This window comes from Canis lupus, chromosome 29, assembly GCF_048164855.1.
Source record: "Canis lupus baileyi chromosome 29, mCanLup2.hap1, whole genome shotgun sequence".
In the NCBI taxonomy this organism is placed as follows: Eukaryota; Metazoa; Chordata; class Mammalia; order Carnivora; family Canidae; genus Canis; species Canis lupus.
Genome location: NC_132866.1, coordinates 1,652,717 through 1,674,835, shown reverse-complemented (window position 1 = coordinate 1,674,835; position 22,119 = coordinate 1,652,717). Strand labels below are relative to the sequence as shown.

The following is a 22,119-nucleotide window of genomic DNA, read 5'->3' as shown; positions in this document are numbered from 1 at the left end:
CAGGCCCTCAGACCCTCACCTGTACTCCAACCCCCATACCCTCACCTGTACCCCATCCCCCAGGCTCCCAGACCCTCACCTGTACCCCATCCCCCAGGCTCCCAGACCCTCACCTGTACTCCAACCCCCAGACCCTCACCTGTACTCCAACCCCCATACCCTCACCTGTACCCCATCCCCCAGGCTCCCAGACCCTCATTTGTACCCCATCCCCAAGCCCCACACTGTCACCTGTATCCCATCACCCAGGCCCCCAGACCCTCACCTATACCCCATCCCCCAGGCCCCACACCATCACCTGTACCTCATCCCCTAAGCCCCCAGACCCTCACCTGTACCCTATCCCCCAGGCCCCCAGACCCTCACCTGTACCCCATCCCCCAGGCCCCACATCATCACCTGTACCTCATCCCCTAAGCCCCCAGACCCTCACCTATACCCTATCCCCCAGACCCCCGGACCCTCACCTGTATCCCATCCCCCAAGCCCCACACTGTCACCTGTATCCCATCCCCCAGGCCCCCAGACCCTCACCTGCACCCCATGCCCCAGGCCCCCAGACCCTTACCTGTATCCCATCCCCCAAGCCCCACACTGTCACCTGTATCCCATCCCCCAGGCACCCAGACCCTCACCTGTATCCCATCCCCCAGACCTACACCGTCACTTGTATCCCATCCCCCAGACCCTCACCTGTACCCCATCCCCCAGGCCCCCAGACCCTCACCTGTATCCCATCCCCCAGGCCCCACACCATCACCTGTACCTCATCCCCTAAGCCCCCAGACCCTCACCTGTACCCCATGCCCCAGGCCCCCAGACCCTCACTTGTATCCCATCCCCCAAGCCCCACACTGTCACCTGTATCCCATCCCCCAGGCCCCCAGACCCTCACCTGTACCCCATGCCCCAGGCCCCCAGACCCTCACCTGTATCCCATCCCCCAAGCCCCACACTGTCACCTGTATCCCATCCCCCAGGCACCCAGACCCTCACCTGTATCCCATCCCCCAGACCCTCACCTGTACCCCATCCCCCAGGCCCCCAGACCCTCACCTGTATCCCATCCCCCAGGCTCCACACCATCACCTGTACCTCATCCCCTAAGCCCCCAGACCCTCACCTGTACCCCATGCCCCAGGCCCCCAGACCCTCACCTGTATCCCATCCCCCAAGCCCCACACTGTCACCTATATCCCATCCCCCAGGCCCCCAGACCCTCACCTGTATCCCATCCCCCAGACCTACACCATCACCTGTATCCCATCCCCCAGACCCTCACCTGTACCCCATCCCCCAGCCCCCAGACCCTCACCTATACCCAACCCCCAGCCCCTCACCTGTACCCCATCCTCCATCCCAGCTACCCAGGGACTGCTTTGCCTGATCTTGGGGAGGAAGCCAGAAACTCAAGATGGACAGACCGATGCCGCAGGACAGTGAGGGGTCTGAGACCTGCGCCCTCCCCCTGCAGGCCCAGGCCGGGCCTCTGATGGGACGATGACCACAGGCATGCAGACCCACAACGCTACCAGGAAAGAGTTGAAAATTACTTGAAAACGTTCAGATAGAAAATTACTGAAACTAGTTGATCTGACAGATGCTCTCGCTCTCTCCCGGGGAGGGGCTCTTAACCGCTGGGCTCCGAAGCCGCTCTGTGCCGCGGTATTCCAGAGCGATGCGGCACACGGCCGTGCGAGGCTGCGTGTGGGCGTGGAGACGTCGTGGGTGCTCCGCACATGTTGGTTTTCCCATAATGGCTTTATTAGGATAGAATTCACACAGCATCCAGTCCACCCATCGGAATGCAGCGGGGTTGTCACCAGATTCACAGTCGTGAAACCATCACCGCAAGCGGGGTTTGCATATCGTCACCCCAGAAAGAAGCCCCGTGCCATTAGCAACCGCTTGCCCTCCCCGCCCGCCCTCCCCGCTGCACAGCCTCTAACATTCTACTTTCTGTGTCTGGATTTGCCAGTTCTGGACGTTTCATGTCAACAGAAGCACAGACCGTGCGGTTTCCGGGACGGGCCGGGGTCGCTGAGCATCACCTGTCCAAGGCTCCTCCGTGTGGTGGCAGGTGTCGGCTCTTCCTTCCCTGCTACGGCCTAGGAAGGGTCACCTGATGGACGCCTGTTGTGCGTCACGCTGCTGCGGGCACCTGTGTGGATCTGCGTTTTCCCCTCCTGTATATTCCCAGAAGCGTTGCCCTGGAGCCCTGTGGCCCGTGGGGCCACCCGCAGCACCGCCAGACCGCCTGCCCCCCTTCTGCATTCAGCAGCGTCCGAGGGGTCCCAATCTCTCCACGCCTTCACCAGCTCTGGTCATGACCTGCCTCTTTCGTTCCAGCGAAACGAAGTCCGAGGGTCCACCCCGGGGGGGACCAAGCGCGCTCACCCCACCCCACCCCACGGGCGGTTTGATGTGCATTTCTCAACGGCTGCACGGTGTTGGGCATCCTTCACGTGCTTACCGGCCGTCTGCGTGTCTTCCTGGGACCAATGTCTCTTCGGGTCCTCGGCTCACTCACTGGGTTCTTTGTCTTGCGTGTGTTACTTCTACGAGTCCGAAGGACTCTGGACCGAACTTGAGAATGGTACGGCACGTGGAAGGTGACGGCCGCCTGCACATGGTTCACGCGGCCTGGATGGCTCCTGCTGAGCACAGGCTCCTCGACGTTAGACCGCGAGCCTCGTAACAAAGTCTCCAGATCCCCTCCCGGAGCGAGGGCACAGCCTCAACGACCGTGAAACTCTAACAGAAGGAGCCCGCAAGCATCCCCGCTGCCCATCCCTCAGCCATTGTCCACAGGTACCCTCCGCCTTTTCCTTCTTTCTTTTTTTTTAAATAGTTTATTTATTCATGAGAGACACAGAGAGGCAGAGACACAGGCAGAGGGAGAAGCAGGCTCCATGCAGGGAGCCCGACGCAGGACTCGATCCCAGGACCCCGGGATCACACCTGAGCCAAAGGCTCAGCCTCTGAGCCACCCAGGCATCCCCACCCTCCGCCTTTCCTACCATCCAGGCTCCTTCCATAGGTTCCCTTCCACCGGGTCAATCTCCAAGCCACACACATCCCCGTGGAAACTCGACAGTGCTGGTTCCTGCCCACACGCAGGCGGCCAGGCTGCAGGGCAGTGCTCACGCTCGCCTGCTCGCTCATGCACACATGCTGGGGGTGGGCTTAGGGAGGGGCCCACAGCCGTGCCCTTTGTCCCTTCCAAGCCGAGGAACGCTCGAGCTGTCGGCCGGGACAGAGAACCCGGGCACAGGGGACAGCCCTCTACCCTTGCTCTTGGGATGATTCAGACGCGGGTCTCCACCCAGCGACGAAGGCCACACTCGTGGGGAGCAGCAGGCACCCGCCCTGTGCCCTGCAGGAAGGCTGCACTGGGCACAGCTCCGGGGGCGCAGAGCTGCCAGGAGGGGTAAAGAGCTCGCTGTTATCGTGTGCTTGACCGTGAGGCTAAGTGGGCTGGAGCCGGGGCCCCACTGAGGCGATGGAAGACGCAGCAAGGGCCTCCCACCCGCACGCCCGACAGGGCCGCCAGCAGAGCCCACGTGGCCCCCGAGCGATCCCCTCGGAGACCGTCACCTAAAACCAGCGAGCCCAGCCGTCTGCGTGGGTTTCCTCAGGGGTCGTGCACGATTGTGAAGAAGTGGAAGGAGCCGCAGGTACAGAGTGCCGGGTGCAGCCCTGTGCCCGTGGCCAATCCTGCGTGCTCGTGCGCTGTTTGCATTAGAGAGCAAGGTCCCAACGGCCTGCGGAGGCCAACGGATTAGGGGCAACTTTAATATCTCATTGATGCTTCTTGATTATTTTCTAAGTGAGCATTAATCACTTTAATAATTGGGGGAAATCTATGAAGGATATAACAGAAAGGAAAACAAGAGCCAAAGCAGATGCCTTCGGGTCACCAACCACTGTCCCTGGAACTCGGCCACCATGTAAGGCGACTGACGATGCCAGTCGTCGTCCCCAGAGCGGTTCTGAGCCCGTGGGTGCATTTCTTGCTGTGACCGGAATCAGAGCGCGCTGGGGTGTGGGTTGGACGAGGCAATGAGGAGGCAACGAGGAGGACGAGCTGCAGGTGGAAGCGTTGAGATGTGCGTCTTCTTGGGCAGGGGACGGTGTGTGGTGGCGGCGGGCACGTCCAGCCTGCGTCTGGGTGTCCTGACCACCCACGGCAGACGGCCTGGGGCACGCACAAGGCAATGCTGTCCTTCTGCAGCAAAACCCTTCTTTTTTTTCTAAGATTTCATTTATTTATTCATGAGAGACATAGAGAGAGAGGCAGAGACACAGGCAGAGGGAGACGCAGGCTCCATGCAGGGAGCCTGATGCAGAACTCGAACCCGGGACCCCAGGGTCATGCCCGGAGCGGAAGACAGATGCTCAGCAGCTGAGCCACCAGGCGTCCCAAGCAAAACCCTTCTTAGGTGAGCACATCTCCGCAGGCACAACGGAAACGTACAAACCACGAGAAGCCTAGGAACACCTTTACATCCATGAATCTGCAAATTCAGGAGAACAGGACCAACTCCAGGGAAGGAGAAATTTGCCAAAGTTGACTCAGGAAAAATAAAGAAAACATACATAGTCACGCGGTCAGGAAAAAAGAAAAGTAAGCTATTACTTAAAAGTCTTCTAACAACCTCGACCAGAGACGCCAGAGCCCAAGAGGCTCCTGGGGAGTTCCCGCGGGGCTTCCCGGCGCAGACCGTTCCTGCCTCACAGACGCGCTTCCAGACGGAGACGGCGTGCAGCGCACAGGAGCGGGGACCCCGTCACGGCAGCAGCGCAGAGGCCGGGCGGGGGCCGGCGGGGGGCGGGCAGTGGAAGGAAGGGCCGGCCGCAGCTTCGGGGTGCCGCAGGGCGATGCCGATGTTCTGGATCTAGAAGCTGGGGCCGCGACCCCGCGCTTGGTGCGTGACAGTGGCCTGCACGCTCACAACAGCGGATGGTTCGCTGGACCTTGTGTGAATATTTACCCAACACAGAACGTGCACGTCAGCCTCATTCAGGAAAGAAAGAGGTTGTCCGTGGGGATGTTTCTGAGCAGGGACCGGGGGGCCTTACGTCCAGCGCCGAGGTCGGGGGCTGCCGAGGGGACAGCGGGGCCGGGCCGCCCGAGGGCACAGCAGACCGGCAGGGCCCAGGGGCTGCGTCGCCGGCGCCGACAGCGGCCTGACCAGAGAAGAGAGCACAGAGCTTTCTTGGGACGGGGGGCGGTCTGGACCATGCGGTCGGCCCCTTCCACAAGATGAGGTGGGCTCCTCTGGGCCTCCCCGCTCTGCACCCCGGGTCCCCCTGCCGCCCTCTCGGAGGGGGGGGCACCCCACCTGCAGGACCCTCCCCAGCCCACGTCAGCACACGGGATCCGGGACGGCTTCCCGGAGTGCGAAGGTCAGTCCCGCGGGGGGAGCACCTGCTCCTTCTCGGGCTCCGAGCCTTTAACGGCACCACGCGATGAAACCGTGGCCGGGTCGGACTGTCTCCGGCCCATAACACCCACCAAGGACACCGGGAGCTGGGGCGCCGGCCCCAGAGGATCGCCCAGAGGCTGCCCATCACCCGAGCATCAGCCTCCCCAACGAAAGGACAGCTGCATGACAGGGTCCCGAGAGCCCGCCACCCCAGGGCAACACCCTGCACGTCGTTCGTACCCCCGCCTGAGCCCAGTGGTCCTGAGCCACCTCAGGGAAGGGGTGAAATGACCCCCGCTTGCTCTCAGTCTGCTGCAGGCAGCTGGGGATCTCTCCCTCACTGAGGCAGGGGCCGGGGTGCTGAGGACCTCTCTCCCACCGAGGCAGGGGCCGGGGTGCTGGGGACCTCTCCCCCACCGAGGCAGGGGCCAGGCAGCTGGCTGACCTCCCAGGGACCGCGGAGTTCCCCTCTCTAGGACACCCCGGGGGAGCACCTTGTCTCCGCCTACATTCTGTGCACAGGGCGTGGCCTTGATCCTGTCTCCTCATCTGCTGGAGAGCAGAGGCCCTCCCGGACGTGCCCTGGTCCCACTGCTCCCCCCCCCCGACCCCGAGCGTGCAGCAGTGTCCCCCCCACCGCCGACGCCCCTGCCGCGGGTGCTGTTCCCACGGCGCCGTCACCACAGGGGGAGCCAAGGGCCCGGGAAGGACCCACCTGGTGCTCTGGCTGCGGCGCGCTCCCAGCACAAGGCTCCGGCCCGTGCCTACGGCAACCAAGGCTCCTTGGAGCGTGTTTTCCATCAAAGCGACCACGACACGCGGCCTCCTTCTCCCTCCTCAGCCTCCCACCAGCCTATTCTTCTCCGGCCCTGCCAGGGTCTCCTGTAAGATGCGGACGACCACCGACGCGCAGGCCTCCTACCGCCAGCAGTGCTGTGTGTGGATGTGGCTCTGCCGCCCTCCTCTAGCGGGGCTGGCCACGGACTGGACCAAGGCCTCGGCTGGATCTGGCCAACGTCCGTCCCCACGGTGCCGGGAGCCCCACCTCCAGGGTCCTGGCCCCTGATTTCAGCACCACGGCTCGACGGCCGAGTGTGATGGCCGGTGGGAGCGAGGGACGGCTGGCGGCACGAAAGGCCACTGCACAGGGGCTGGGTCCTAGCGGGTCCACCCTTCCCAGCACCAGGACCTCCCCACCTGGGACTTCACCAGCCTCCCACCCTAGCTCCCGGCTTGAAGCAATGGGATCAGTTGCACGGGGTCCGGAGCCTCTTCAGGCTGAGAGCGTGGGGTGTGGGGTCCCGGGAAAGTCACATCTCGCAGGAACGTAGCCGTCAGGGCGTGAGCACCCTGTGGAGTCCTCGCCAGCGATGCCGAGCCGACGAGCAATGTCAGGAGCCAGGTCTACAGCCCCGGCCCTACCAGGAAGGTCAGCCCGCGGGTCAGGCCTGGGCGGCGGGGTTGGGGTGTGCGGGGAACACCTCCCAGCAGCCTGTCACCTCTCCTAGCCGGCACCGCTCTGACCCTCCCTGCCACATTCAGCAAAGAGGTGACGGGAGCAGCTTTGCCCCGAGCGCCGGCCTTGGCACCAGGCTCATGGCGAATAAGACACAGAAAGTCCCTGCCCTGGGATCTAACATTCAGGGTGAAGACAGACTAAGCAGCCCCAGACACCAAAGAGAACTGTGGACAACGAGGAATGCTACTAAGTGAATAAGCAGGTGAGGCAGGGTTTATTCGAGGGGAGAACCGGGTCTCCAAGCTGAGGCCTGAATGAGGGAAGAGCCACCAGCCCTGTGCAGCGCTGAGAGAAGCGCGTGGAAGGTAGAGGGAGAGGCCTGTGCAAAGGCCCTGAGGCAGAGTGGGGATTTGGGGAGCGGTGCAAGAAACAGGCTGAGGTCACACAGGGTGAGTCCGGGTGCTCTGGGTGGGGGTCTGAGGTTTGCCCCAAGCTCCCGGACACCCCCCCCCAGGAGTCCTAAGCAGGGGAAGGCCTGGCGTGCTATGTATTTTTGAGGCATCATCTGTGGCTCCGGCGTGGAAAACAGCTTCTCTGAAAGGGCGCGGTGGGAGCAGAGATGGCCGCAGCAGCCGCAGTGCGCAGGTGGTGCTGGCCTGGACGAGGAAGGCGGCCTCGGTGTGGGTCTCGGAGGGTGAGGGGGATGGGGTGGACGCGGGGGGTCAGGCAAAGGGAAGAGCCAAGGATGCCCCCCGGTCAGGCCGACTGAGGGAGGGGTGTCCCCGGGAAGAAGGGGGTTTACCCAAGGGCTGCAGGGGGAGCGCGTCGTCATGCTCTGTTTTATGAGCAGGACTGTGTGTCGAGAATCAATACTCCCCTTATCGGAGAGCGGGGCTGAGATGCTCATCAGAACGTGCAGGTGCCCAGCGGGAAACCGGATCCATTAGCACAGGCCCTAGGGAGCCCGGCCCTGCACGTAAGGCGGGGCGGGGGCCTGCGGGGAGAGGCGGTCGGCTCGCCGGGAGCCCTGAAACACGCCCCCACCCCACCAGGAACAAGCGGGAGGGGAGCACCGCGCTTGGCACTGGAGGGGACGGCCCAGGACGCGTGGTGTGGATTCCCACGAACGAGCGAAGGCTTTGCCAGGGGGACGCGATGGCATTACAGCTACACGAGATGAGATGGCTTAAAAAAAAAAAAAAAAATCATGCTGAGCAAAAAAAGGGCAATCACCGAAGAATGTATGGATTATGGTATTTATGTAAAATTCAAAAAAGCCTAAATGACAGAGTGTATTGTTTGGAGATCACACGTGTACAGGAGGCATATTTCTAAGACACAGCAAAGCAGCGATTGGCACACGTTCCGGAGAGTGATTACCCCCGGGGCGGTCGGGAGGCGAGGCTCCCGGAGCACGGGGTGGGCCGGGGTGGAAACTTCCACTTTCCAGGCTCAGACGCAGGTTTCGGGGCTTCTTCTTACTCGGCGCAGACACAGACATGCGTTCCTGTGCGTGATGGGTTCCCAGTGTTTGTCTTCCAAGAAGGGGTGAGCTGGCGCCAAGGGTGCAGACGGCTAATGGGGCTGAAGAGCCAGGCGTCTGTCAGGAAGGCGGGGGGAGGGAGCCCCCCGGGGGAGACGGGTCAGGGGAGGAGCTTCCCCAGACGGACGCGTTAGGGCACACACGCTCGCAGGGAGGACTCACGGTGGGGGGGCAAATCCCGGCATCCCCCCACCCAGGTCCCCACTGCGGGATCTCCATTTAGGGAAATCTGCACTTTCCAGGCCCGGAAGGCCGGGATGCCAACCTGAGTATCTGTGGCTTGTGCACCGTGGACCTCAGACTCTATGCAGAGCCTTTTTGGTTGTTTCAATCCCATAATTTTTCTATGAAAAGCAGCCTGATCCCTGTGTTGGAGGCACGTATGCCCTCCTCACGGAAGCCAGCTGAGTCCCAGGCACTGTGCAGTGTAATTTCATTGTTATAAGTAGTTTTGTCTTGAAAACCTCTAAAATGTGAATACGTATTATGACATTTTTGATTACAGCGGAGGAGGAGATAATTCCTGGATAAAAAAGGAAAGCCGTCCTCCCCCACGGCCGGGTTATTGTTGTCACGAACCTGCACCAACATCTGCGGCCGTGGCTAACGAGGGCAGCCCGGCCCCACGGAAGGCCGCGTGGCAGGGGGCGGCGCGGGGCTTCCCTGGCTTGTGATGGAGCCCGGATGCTCCCCCCGATAGACGCTACAACAGTCACTTCCCAGCTGTTCTGTGGCAGGACACAATGTGAAATTTAAACCATTAAATAGTTCTGGAAGCAAAAGAACAGGTGGCAAATGGTTTCCAAGGCAGATGGTACTTTTTAATAGTTGTGTTCCACTGTCGGTGGCTCTACTAGCGGCTGTAACTATCACTCATATTTTACCTTTTTCACTTGAATGCTTGCAAAATGGGGGTGAAGGTTTAAAACTAACTACCATCTTTCTTTATAAAAAAAAATGAATTAAGTCACTTATTCCCTCAGCTCGGGGCAGCGCTGGAGTCAAGCTGTGCTGTGGCATCCAGAGGGCAGTGGGCAGGCCGGCAGGTGTGAGCCCAGGGACCTGGTAGGTGTGAACCTGGGCAGCTAGCAGGTGTGAGCCCAGGGACCTGGTAGGCATAAGCCTGGATAGCCTGGTGGGTGTGAGTCTGGGGACCTGGCAAGTGTGACCCCAGGCAGCTGGCAGGTGTGAATCCAGACAGCCTGGTGGGTGTGAACCCAGGCAGCTGGCAGGTGTGAACCCGGACAGCCTGGTGGGTATGAACCTGGACAGCCTGGTGGGTGTGTCTGGGGACCTGGCAAGTGTGACCCCAGGCAGCTGGCAGGTGTGAACCCGGACAGCCTGGTGGGTGTGAACCCAGGCAGCTGGCAGGTGTGAATCCAGACAGCCTGGTGGGTGTGAACCAGACAGCCTGGTGGGTGTGAGTCTGGGGACCTGGCAAGTGTGACCCCAGGCAGCTGGCAGGTGTGAATCCAGACAGCCTGGTAGGTGTGAACCCAGGCAGCTGGCAGGTGTGAACCCGGACAGCCTGGTGGGTATGAACCTGGACAGCCTGGTGGGTGTGTCTGGGGACCTGGCAAGTGTGACCCCAGGCAGCTGGCAGGTGTGAACCCAGACAGCCTGGTAGGTGTGAACCCAGGCAGCTGGCAGGTGTGAACCCGGACAGCCTGGTGGGTATGAACCTGGACAGCCTGGTGGGTGTGAGTCTGGGGACCTGGCAAGTGTGACCCCAGGCAGCTGGCAGGTGTGAATCCAGACAGCCTGGTAGGTGTGAACCCAGGCAGCTGGCAGGTGTGAACCCGGACAGCCTGGTGGGTATGAACCTGGACAGCCTGGTGGGTGTGTCTGGGGACCTGGCAAGTGTGACCCCAGGCAGCTGGCAGGTGTGAACCCAGACAGCCTGGTGGGTGTGAACCCAGGCAGCTGGCAGGTGTGAACCTGGACAGCCTGGTGGGTGTGAACCCGGGCAGCCTGGTGGGTATGACCCCGGGCAGCTGGCAGATGTGAACCCAGACAGCCTGGTGGGTGTGAACCCAGGCAGCTGGCAGGTGTGAATCCAGACAGCCTGGTGGGTGTGAACCAGACAGCCTGGTGGGTGTGAGTCTGGGGACCTGGCAAGTGTGACCCCAGGCAGCTGGCAGGTGTGAATCCAGACAGCCTGGTGGGTGTGTCTGGGGACCTGGCAAGTGTGACCCCAGGCAGCTGGCAGGTGTGAATCCAGACAGCCTGGTAGGTGTGAACCCAGGCAGCTGGCAGGTGTGAACCTGGACAGCCTGGTGGGTGTGTCTGGGGACCTGGCAAGTGTGACCCCAGGCAGCTGGCAGGTGTGAACCCAGACAGCCTGGTGGGTGTGAACCCAGGCAGCTGGCAGGTGTGAACCTGGACAGCCTGGTGGGTGTGAACCCGGGCAGCCTGGTGGGTATGACCCCGGGCAGCTGGCAGATGTGAACCCAGACAGCCTGGTGGGTGTGAACCCAGATAGTCTGGTGGGTGTGACCCCGGGAAGCTGGCAGGTGTGAACCCAGACAGCCTGGTGGGTGTGACCCCAGGCAGCTGGCAGGTGTGAACCCAGACAGCCTGGTGGGTGTGACCCCAGGCAGCTGGCAGGTGTGAACCCGGACAGCCTGGTGGGTGTGAACCCGGGCAGCTGGCAGGTGTGAACCCGGACAGCCTGGTGGGTGTGACCCCGGGCAGTTAGCAGATGTGAACTGGGTGGCCGGGCAGGTATGAGCCCAGGCAGGTGGCAGAGGCCCCTCTGCAGCGCAGCACATTATCCCCCGAGACCAGAGGGTCTCCTTAAACCCCAGGAAATAAACAGGAGACAAGATCCATCTTTCCTCAGACGCTTCCTTCTTTAACTGAAGGTCTAACGTTTAAAGGAGCAGCTGGAACGGAGGCAAGCGCCTCCAGCCTCGAGCCCGCGGAGACAGTGGACGGAGGCCGTGCGCCTCCGCTGGCCATCCTTGGGTGCCCGAGCTGCCAGCCAACAGGGGAACGGGGACGCAGTATCTCCAGGCGCCCTCCCCGCCTCACCTTCCCTCGACCCGCCCCCCCCCGCTGACTTGGGGGCCGGCGTGTGCAGAGGTCACGTGCATCCCCGAGCCGGCCGTACTCAGCCTCTGGACACACTGCGTGGACGACGGCCGCCAAGTGGGGGTAAGCGCAGAAGGATGCAGACCGTGGTACCCGACGCGCACTGGGTGGGACGGGCGGACACAGCACAGGACTGACAGGCCGGGGAGGGGACGGACGCGTGGATGCACGTGAGCACGCGGCGCCGTGGAAGACACCGGCTCCGGGGGAAACCCCAGTTCCTGACGGACGTGGAGCAGCTCACGGGGCTCCTGACACACGGCGCCTGATTCAAATGTGAAATCATGTTAAAGGCATAGAATTAAGTGTAAGTCCGACGGCTCATCTTCTTTCCAGCAATAAGCCCGCGTCCTTCTGGCTCCTGCGGTGACTGGCTCACGGACGCTCCCCCGTGCACTTATGCACACAGCACTACAGGTGTTCACACCTTAAGGGGAGTTCTAGAAACCAGGGCCTCTTGATGGAAGCACTGCTGACATCTTGGACCAGGGAATTCCTTATCGTGGGCTGGCCCGGGCGTCGTGGGGTGCGTGGCGGGGTCCCCGGCCTCTGCCCACCAGATCCCAGGAGCAACCGCCAACTTGTCACCACCAAAAGCCCCCCTTTCTTCGGCCACGGCCAGCCATCTGCCTCCGGGTGAGAAGCCTAGAGCTCAACCCCGCAGGGCTGCTGAGCTTATCAGGCTCTCATGACCACGCCGAGAGTAAAAATAAAATAGTCCAGCTTGTTTACCTAATATGGGAATTCTCTGGGTAAAAACAAGATTATTCATCTGGGGAGATAAAATTCACACGCTTTTATAAAATCAGTTTCAATATGGAGCACACTTCTCAGACAGGTGCGTTCTTGGTCTGGGAGGCCTTGCTCCCTGGGGATGCCGTCCTGCCTCGGCCCCACCCAGCCCTGACGGGAGGCTTCATCCTTCTCCCATCCCCGTCCCCTCCAGTCGCCTGTGTTCAGGGGTGTCCGGAATTTCCCAGCTGGCTGCCTGAACCTGCACCGAGCACGCTCGTCAGCCCTGGCACAGCTCAACTTCACAAACCGCGCTCCGTGCAGCTACTGACCAGGCCAAACTGCCCGCTCAGCCTCCTCCGAGCCAGGGTTCTCAGGAAGTACTCAAGGAAATTCTGGAAAGTGCTCATCACGGGCACGGCCAGTCTCCCCAGATGCCTGCGGCTGACGCCAAGGGCAACCCGGCGAGGTGGCCTTGTCTCCCCCGGGCAGGGCCGCAGCCACCACTGGTGCCAGGGACGGATGGGCACAGGGCTCAGAGGTCCCCTGCCCTGGGCGGGGGTGACGTATCGGGACCAGCCCCCCACTTTTATTTCAATTCCCACCCAGGCCCTCTGCTGCAGCGCAGGGTTTTCGGATCAATACGTCACGGGCCACTTTAGAAGCTGCCGCGTTGCGCCCCCTCCCCTCTTCCCGACGGCACATTTCAGTGGTTACCTCCAAGACAGATCATGCGGACGCTGGTCTTCCTCTAACCGAAGGCACGTTACGGCAGATTTGATTATAGCATCTTATAAAATGCAAACACTAGAAAGACACCTAATTATTATGTCTCTTTATAAATCATTTGAGGCACGGAGAGCGAAGCCACCCTGGGGTACACGGGTCTGGGCTCCTCCTAAGATTAATTTTCTCAGAAAACAGTAAGTCATCCTTAATAAATGCCAATGGACTGATGGATTTTAACTGAAATCTTGACACAGCTGTAAATTATGCTCCACGCAAGAGATTATTTATGTGTTTTATTTATTTCCCCCATCACACCCTAAATGCATGTTCACTAACAGCCTGAAATAGAAATAATATTTTGTTCTTGAGAATACAATGTTCTACTGACCAGCTAATTTGTCAAGCCAATAGAGAAATACGGACGCCGGAGACCACGTCTGATTTCCCAGATACAACGTCAGGAAACCAAAAGAGCGAAACAATGAATCCAGGTTTTTTTCCTCTTTCTCCCGTGAACCTGGATGTGCATGCGCCTCGCTATCTAGTGATGCTTCTCCTGTTACTGATAACCTAGCAATCCAGGGTATTAATGCGAACATTAGAATTCTAGTATCAGGTTAATATTAGAACCCAAAGAATTTTTTATTCAGGTTTCTTATCATCTCACAAGCAAACCTGACACTGAAGTCGTAGTACTAGCTCTCAAGATTTCAAAAAAGTCGCTCCAAATTCACGTTGCTCTCGCTACATTCTCAGGAAGGACCTAAACTCGCGCTCATGGGGGCTTGGACACACGGCAGGCCGGTCACGGTGAACGGACACACCTACAGCTGGGATCACACACGTGGATGAGAGACTCGCAACCGGACCAGGACCCGGGGCCCCCATCCCCCGCTGGACCCCCGAATGCGCATCTCGGCTCCACTCGGGCTCTCGGGGTGTCTCCCGGCCCCACGTCCCCCCTGAAGATGCTCCAGAAGCAGCTCAGGCCTGTGCACTGAGGAACTCAAGGGCCTGGTGACGGTCTATGCCCCTCGCGGTCGGTCCCCCCGGGCCCGTCAGGGACTTCCCAAGGTCCCCACGCCCGGTTCAGAACGAGCCCCACCCGCAAGCCCAGTCTCAGCGTCGCACTGTTCAGTGGTTTATTGACCTAGATTCTCAGCTTTTGGGGTCTTTGCTTCCTCCCGAGCTCCATGCCAGAAAACCCACAAACCTCTGGCTTTCCTGAATCTCTCACTTACTACATGACTCCCCCTAACAGGTCAGTAAAGGGACGTCTCATTTGTCCAAACAGAAACTTCACTGCAGAAAGCGCCCAGGCCCCCTTAGCGGAGTCGAGGTCCGCTGCGCAGAGCCCGGGAGGCCCAAGTGCACGGCGCCCCCAGGCGCCCCCCACACACGAGGCCGGGGCTCGGCATAGCTGGGTGCAGGCTGCTTCCCACCTGCTCCCCGCTCCGGGACCCCCCGCTAGCTCCTCGCTTACCTGAGAAGGGGGCGGTCCTCAGGGGTATCTTGATGGGCGCCAACGTCAGGAAGTGGCAGGGCTGCACGCTGGAGGGGGCCGGGCCCCCCAGTCCCTCGGGATCCACAGACACCACGGCGGCCGCGGCGGTGATGGCAATGCCCGGGCTGCTGCTGACAGGCTTCAGGCCGCCGTGACAACCACCTGCAGAAAGGGGACGGGGAGGTGAGCACGGGGGTGCCCGGTGTCCCCCGGGGGGGGAGCCACTTCATTAGGCAGCACACGAGCACCCAGAAAACAGGAACAGCACCAACCCGTTTCTTGGAAGCCCACGCCGTGTGCCAACATCCCAGGGATAAACGGGGTGCCTTCTCCATCTGTCAAAATGTTGACTGTGCGCAGAGCACACGCGCACGCTGTGATGCTCAGTGAGTCACAACGCTTAGTCACCAGGGGACGTGCGTGCCTTCGAGAGCAGTGACTTGGCCACGGTGCCCGCGCGTCTCATAGGAAACCAGGGGCGGGGGGACGGGGACGCGGCTCCTCGGAGCCGCAGGGGCTGAGACCAGGGGCCAGCGCGGAAAGGCGGGAGGTGGGCTGGGCGGAGAAGGCCGCTGGGGTCAGCGCGGAGAGGTCCTCGGGGCCCCCGGGGCTCGGCTGGTCCCTCAGGACGTGGCTGCACCTGCCCGGCCTCCGCAGAGGACAAACCCCATCCCCAGGTCAGCCGGGGGCGGCCCCTCGTGAGCATTCAGGCTCCACACGCGGAATTCAGCTGGTCTCTCCCGGAATAACTGGAAACCCTCGGAAGTTTGTTTCTGTCGGTGACTTTCTTGTAAGGTTTTTTTTTTTTTTTTTAGGAATCTTCAGTCCCTAAAATAATTGTGGTTTCTAGGAAATACTCTGTAGATACCAGCTTCTATTAATGGTGCAAGTTCTGGAAAGCAATCTGGAAATATGTTTAAAAAATGTTAATATAGGGATACCTGAGGGGGTCAGCGGTTGAGTGTCTGCCTTCGGCTCAGGGCGTGACCCCGGGGTCCCGGGATCGAGTTCCGCATCGGGCTCCCTGCAGGGAGCCTGCGTCTCCCTCTGCCTGTGTCTCTGCCTCTGTGTGTGTGTGTCTCTCATGAATAAATAAATAAAATCTTTAAAAAAATAAAATAAAAAAATAAAAATGTTAATATAGTTTACAGCTTTTGAATAATGTTTCCTTTCCTATAATGCCCCCACATGCCCGACGCCTGGGGATAAAGGTTTATAGTGAGAAACTAGAAAAACCAGCAAAGGCCAGATGGTTTTTTTGTTTTGTTTTGTTTTTTGTTTTTTTTTTTAATTTATGATAGTCACACAGAGAGAGAGAGAGAGAGAGGCAGAGACACAGGCAGAGGGAGAAGCAGGCTCCATGCACCGGGAGCCCGACGTGGGATTCGATCCCGGGTCTCCAGGATCGCGCCCTGGGCCAAAGGCAGGCGCCAAACCGCTGCGCCACCCAGGGATCCCAAGGCCAGATGGTTTTATAAACAATGGTGTGTCTGGTCAACGAGGCACTGAACAGCCAGCAGACTCATACGTGGACGAACAGCCAGTGCAGTAGGGGGAGGCGCGCAGTAGGTTCAGTCAATAGAGCAAATTACAAAATCATGTATATTCCTACGCTATAGAGTCACTCAGTCAACAAATCCTTATCCAGTTGACTAGATGCCAACCGTACTCTAGCTCTTAGGGACAGAGCAGTGCACCACAGAGGTGTAAGGCCTGCCTTCAGGGACCACGCCTCCCACGTAAGGAAGACGCATGGTCTATACTTTCCTTACTTTCCTTGCTTATTTGCTGTGTGTCGTAGGTTGAAGGGCACAGCACAGAAACAGAAAGCACGGAATTGGTGGGCGGGTTTCACGTTCACACGGGGTGGCCTGGACGGTCTGCCCTGGGGAAAGAATTTGCCAGTGACAGCCCGCAGGAGGCAAGAGAGGGGAAGAGCGGGCCAGGGAGGGGTGGGGAAGTGCAAAGGCCCTAGCAGGTGCCTACCCAGTGTGTTCCAGAGGCTGCAAGGAGGCCAGGGAGGCGGAGTGGAGGGTCAGAGATGAGGCGATGTGGGCGTGGGCGTCGGGGGGCAATGGTGCTTTGCAGGCACAGGGAGGCGTGTGGACCACAGGAGGGCAGGGTGCGGGGGATGGGGGGTTGCCCTGGCTGCAAGGTCCTACAGAGTCTTCGTTTCTGTCTCTCCAGAGTGTTCAAATTCCCTCTGATGGGCATATGCAAACTTTGAAAGGTAATTTAAGTCTTACAGAGTAGCGTTGACAGAAGAACGGAGCAGCAAGTAGCCCGCCCCCCAGCTCCCTCCGGGGTTAACCTCTGGCATCAGTGAGGTGCCCGTGTCACTGCTGGTGAAACAGCACTGGCGTGTCGTGATTAACCAGAGCCCATCCCTTACAGCAAGGTCCCATCCCTTACAGCAAAGTCCCATCCCTTACAGCAAAGTCCCATCCCTTATAGCAAAGCCCCATCTCTCACAGCAAAGCCCTATCCCTTACAGCAAAGCCTCATCCCTTACAGCAAAGCCTCATCCCTTACAGCGAAGCCCCATCCCTTACAGCAAAGCCTCATCCCTTACAGCGAAGTCCCATCCCTTACAGCAAAGTCCCATCCCTTACAGCAAAGCCTCATCCCTTAGAGCGAAGCCCCATCCCTTATAGTGCAGCCCCATCCCTTACAGCGAGGTTCCCCGATCTTGTGCTGCGCGTTCTCTGGGCTTGGCCGCAGGCCTAATGTCATGCACTCACCATCGCACAGTGGAATGCAGAACAGCTTCGCTGCCCTAAAATCCCATGTCCCACCCGTTCATCCCCTTCCCCACCCAGCCCCTCCCCCGCTGCCTGACAACCGCAGCTCTTCTTCCTGTCTCTTCCGTCTCTACAGTTTCCCCTTTTCCAGAATGTCCTAGAATTACAACTGTACATTATGTAGCCTTCTTCAGACTGGCTCCTCCCACTTAGCAATGCATATTTGAAGTCTCTCTGTCTTTTCAAGGCAAGGTTAAGTCCTTTCCTTTTATCACTGAGTAATAGTAAGTCGTCTGGAGGCACCACGGTTTACTCATCCACTCACTCCCTGAAGCACATCTTGGTTGCTTCCGACTTTTTGCAACTATGAATAAAACAGCCGTGAAAATGTGCATGCGTGTTTTTGTTTGGCCGCGCGTTCTCTATTTGGGTAAACACCGGGGAATGTGCCTGCTGGATCGTATGGTAAAGCAGCATTTAGCTTTGCAAGACGCTGCCAGACTGCCTCTCAAAGCGGCTGCACCGTTGGGCGTCCCCGCCAGCCAGGAACCAGAGCTCCTGCTGCTCCCCGTCCTCGCCAGCATCTGGCGTCAGCGTTCCAGATTTTGGCCATGCTGACGGGTGTGTAGGGGTGTGTCCTTGTGGCCGTGTACACATTTGCAGTCAGGGGGGAAAAAAAAGCCCATTATCCTAAATATGTTATCTTACTTGATAATAAAAACCCATTACAGAGAATTTATAAAATGGAGTGAATAAGTGTGTAAAAATGTCCCTGTGGACTCCCCAGCTGAACACTGCTGATATTTTATTATGTAGCAAACCAGCAGTTTCCTGGCGGCACGGTCTGGCTGTCCTGGTGCAGTGTCATCATCAGACGACATGCACAGCTTTTTCAGGAGATGTTACAAAATAAACACTTCCCTTATCATTAGATGGCTCACCCAGCCCAGTTATTAACTGGAGCCGAGCCTATTCCAGGCAATAGTCCTGCCACACAAATTTGCCATCTTCACTACTATGCCCCATCATAACAGGTGTTGCCTCCTATAAATAAACATGACATAAACAACGGTTTGCAAAAACGTTCATTTCTGCATTTATTGCTCTGGGGTAGATGCTCAGTCAGGGTCAAGACAGTGTGAGTATTTTTGGCTGTGCATGTGTCAGCTTAATGAGGTGATGTTGTGAAAGTCAACACACCGTAACAGCCCTCCACAAATGCTTCTTATTAAATTTGGCTTCTCTCCCTCAGGATTTACACATTTATATGATCTCACCGTAGGTGTGTTCACTGGGGGTTGAGCACCCAGTTTGCACCGTTCAGAAGTAGACCAGCTGGTGTGACACATTGACAAGATCCGTGACCTCGGCGACATGCTGCCTGGTGAGTTTGTCTAATAAACCCGACCTGCTGTTCAAAAGGAACATGACCTTTTAGCAAGAAATGACAAAGAAATTACTGGTGTTTTAAAAGAAGTGGATGCTAAGGCACAAGGATCTTATAGATAGACGTGCAGGGACATGCTTATTATCACGTGATTTTGTTGTCAAAAGTAATAGGTCACTTCCTGATTTCAACTCTACTATGAAGCTATAATCACCCAAACAGTATGGTACCGGCATAAAAACAGGCAAATAAGCCAACGGAACTGAATCAAGAGCTCAGAAATAAACCCAACCATATGTCGTTGACTAGTATTTCACAACGGAGTCGTGGACACTCGGTGGACAAAAGACATCTCTTCAGTAGACGGTGCTGGGATAACTGGGTAATGACACTGGACCCATGTCTTACACGATTCACAGAAATTAACTCAAAATGGAGTAAAGCCTGAAATATATGACCCGAAACCATGAAACTAGAAGAAAACATGGGAACAAAGCTCCCTGATAGGGGTCTTGGTGATGATTGGTATTTTTTGTTTTTGTTTTTGTTTTTTTGAAATTACACCTAAAGCACAAGCAACAAAAACAAAATCGACAAGTGGGCCTGCATCAAACTCAACAGTTTCTGCACAGCAAAGGAAACCTTCCACAAGGTGAAAAGGCAACCTGCAGAATGGGAAAAATAGGTATTTGCAAACCATGTATCTGATAAAGGGTTAGTATCCAAAATATATAAAGAACCCCTATAGCTCAATAGCAAAAAACAAACAAACAAAACCAGAAATAATCCAATTTAAAAATGGGTGAAATACCTCAATCCTCGATAGGAGTTTCTCCAAAGAAGGTGTATGAAAGGCCAACAGGCAGGTAAACAGGTGCTCCCCATCACTCCTCATCAGGGAAATGCAAACCCAAACCATGATGAGGGATCGCCCCACACCCGTTAGAAGGGCCAGCACCCCAAGGATGAGATGACAGACCCTGGCCCTGATGTGGAAGGGAAGGAGCCCTCGTGCGCCGCTGGTGGGAACGCAGAGCGTGCAGCCTCTGCGGGAAACAGTACAGATCCACCCACACATCAAATATGGACCAAACACTCGATCCCGCAGTTCCACCTCCGGGAAGACACCCAAAGGTAATGGAAACACTAACTCAGACATCTACACTCCAGGCGCACGGCCCGATTCACAACAGCCAAGGCGTGCAGACCACCACGCCCGTCGATGGATGAAGAACGTGTGTGTGAATACACGGGCTGCATTTCAGTCATAAAAACTAGGAAATCCCGCCATGTGTGACAACGTGCACGGACGCCGAAGGCATTCTGAGCGAGCTCGGTCAGAGAAAGACCAATGGCACACGATTTCCCTGATAGGTGGATTCTTAAAAGAAAAAAAATATATGATCGTAAAAACGAAAACTCAGACTCATAGGAAGAGATGAGCACCGTGGCTACCAGAGGCCGAGGAGTGGAGGGAGGTGTCCGAGGGAGAACTTCCAGGGGCAAGGGAAGTGCTGGGGCATCGCGGCCAGTGATCCACAGAACGTGGTTGACAGGATAAGTCCTGAGCATTCCCATCACATGGAGAAAAACGTTTTCCTCCTTTCTTTGCCGAGTGTCGTGTCCATACACGCAGGTGGGGGTTCGCTGGACCTACCGTGGTGACCGATTCACAATGCACGTGACTCAAGCCAATGCAACGTCCGCCTTACGCTTAAACAGTGACAGATGTCGGTTACTTCTCAATAAAACTGGAGAAACGGAATGAGGCAACTGCAAAAGGTAACTCGATACGTATACCATGTCTACTCTTTAAAGAAAAAAAAAAAAGTCTAGAAAGACTCTTGAACCTGCTTTGAATTCATTGGGTTACATATAAAAATGCAGCCCCCTCCGGCTAGTTCACAAAAGCGACTGAACGACATCAGCGAAAAGTTAGGACGTTGCTAACCGGCAGCAACAAAATTGGGCAGATTTGGTGGAGAAGATGGAAAGGCGTCCTGGTCTTCTGGCTGCAAGGGTTCCTTCCTCCTGCAAGGCCCAGGCAGCGGTGGAGAGCACCGCCTTGATGCCTGAGGCAGGTGCTGGTGTGGGAGCAGAAGCTCGCACCCAGCCCCCGGCAGGCCGAGAGCATGCGTGAGCCCGGACGTGCCGTGCGCGTGTGCCAATGAGCAGAGTGCACTTCGGGACCCGGGGCTACAGGTGAGCACACGGTAATAAAATTCGAGGAGCCCTGCTTGGGCAGGAAGTCGGCCGCCCTGCGGCTTCCTCTGAGTTCCTCCCCTGCACGCCGTGGCCAGCCACTCACCAAGCGCCGCTACCCGCCGGACGGCGCACAGCTCGGGAATGAAGGGCGACGTGAAAGGAGACACCTGTGCAAACAGAGAAGCGCTGGCAGGTGCCTGCTGCCCACGGACGCCAGCTGCTCCCCGAGGGGTGGCTCTTGAGCCAAGTCTTGGGAGATGGGCAGGCACTCAGTGAATTGCGTCCACTGATAATAATTATCATAACTTGCTTTCCCGAAGGACCGCAGAGAATCCCTGAGTTGAGTAAACAAACAGTGAGATAAGAAGTCCGGCCAAAAAACCTGCTAAGCCAGCTAAGAGATAAGCCAGAGATGCCGTCCCATAAGGCTTCCTTATAAAAATCAATGTTTTAAGCAAAACTGATTAACCGTGAGCTTCCCTGGAAGACAGGCTGAGGAGAGAGTGCGGGCCAGCAGCTGGGGGCTCCGTGTGGCCAGACCCTCGCCCCAGGCCGCCGCTCCATCCTGGTCCCGTTATCCACCCCCCTTCTCTGATCCCAAACTTGCAAAAGAGCTCTGTTTGCATGCTTTATTCTGCGTGACCCCCTAGTAGCTAGGTGAAGGAGAACTACGGTCTCTGTAGCCTAGGAGAGCGGGGCTCGGCGAGGCTTAAGGAACTCCATCCACAAAGGCCCTGACAAGGACAGCACCAGAACGCCAGAGTCAGGGGTGTGTGACTCGCACCCCGTGCAGGGCTGGGGCTGGCGCCCACCTGGCTGGACGTGTGCCGCCTGCAGTCTGAGACGGCAGGGGTGAGGACCGCAGCGGCGGGAGGACTTCCTCCTTGCTCGCCAGAGCCCGCGGGGGACCCTGTGCACAGGGAGCCTGCGGTCACGGCCCACACGCCGGCTGGTTCCAGGTGCACAGGCCCCGGCGGCCTTGGAGGGCAGGCGGCCCGGGCGCTGGGCTGAGCTCGCAGGCACACTGCTGTCCTTATCCCTCCTGCCCTCGCAACGGCAACCCGGCCAGCGGCTGGAGCTTGCTTTTCTCAAGATTCAATGTGAAAACGGGAGAAAGGCTGGTGGCCTTGGGAACAGGGACAGCGGGAGAGCTCGGGGCTCTGGACCAGCCCAGCATCGGTGCAAGGTCCAGGTACGCACTGGGTCTGCCCTGGCTCCCCTGCTTCCCCCGGCCTCCCGGGTGCCCTCCGTCCAGAGGCCCTCAGCCACTGCTGCGTCCTGGAGAGGAAGAGCGGGG

At 58.1% G+C, this 22,119-nt stretch overlaps 1 protein-coding gene across 1 annotated transcript in view; it reads right to left on the bottom strand.

Moving 5' to 3' along the window:
• The window catches only part of TCERG1L (transcription elongation regulator 1 like), a 184,389-nt gene that overhangs the window by 127,697 nt on the left and 34,573 nt on the right, over nucleotides 1–22,119 (bottom strand). The window contains exon 4 of the mRNA XM_072804848.1: nucleotides 14,469–14,651. Coding sequence (XP_072660949.1) covers nucleotides 14,469–14,651 — 183 coding nt within the window. The remainder of the gene's footprint in view (nucleotides 1–14,468; nucleotides 14,652–22,119) is intronic.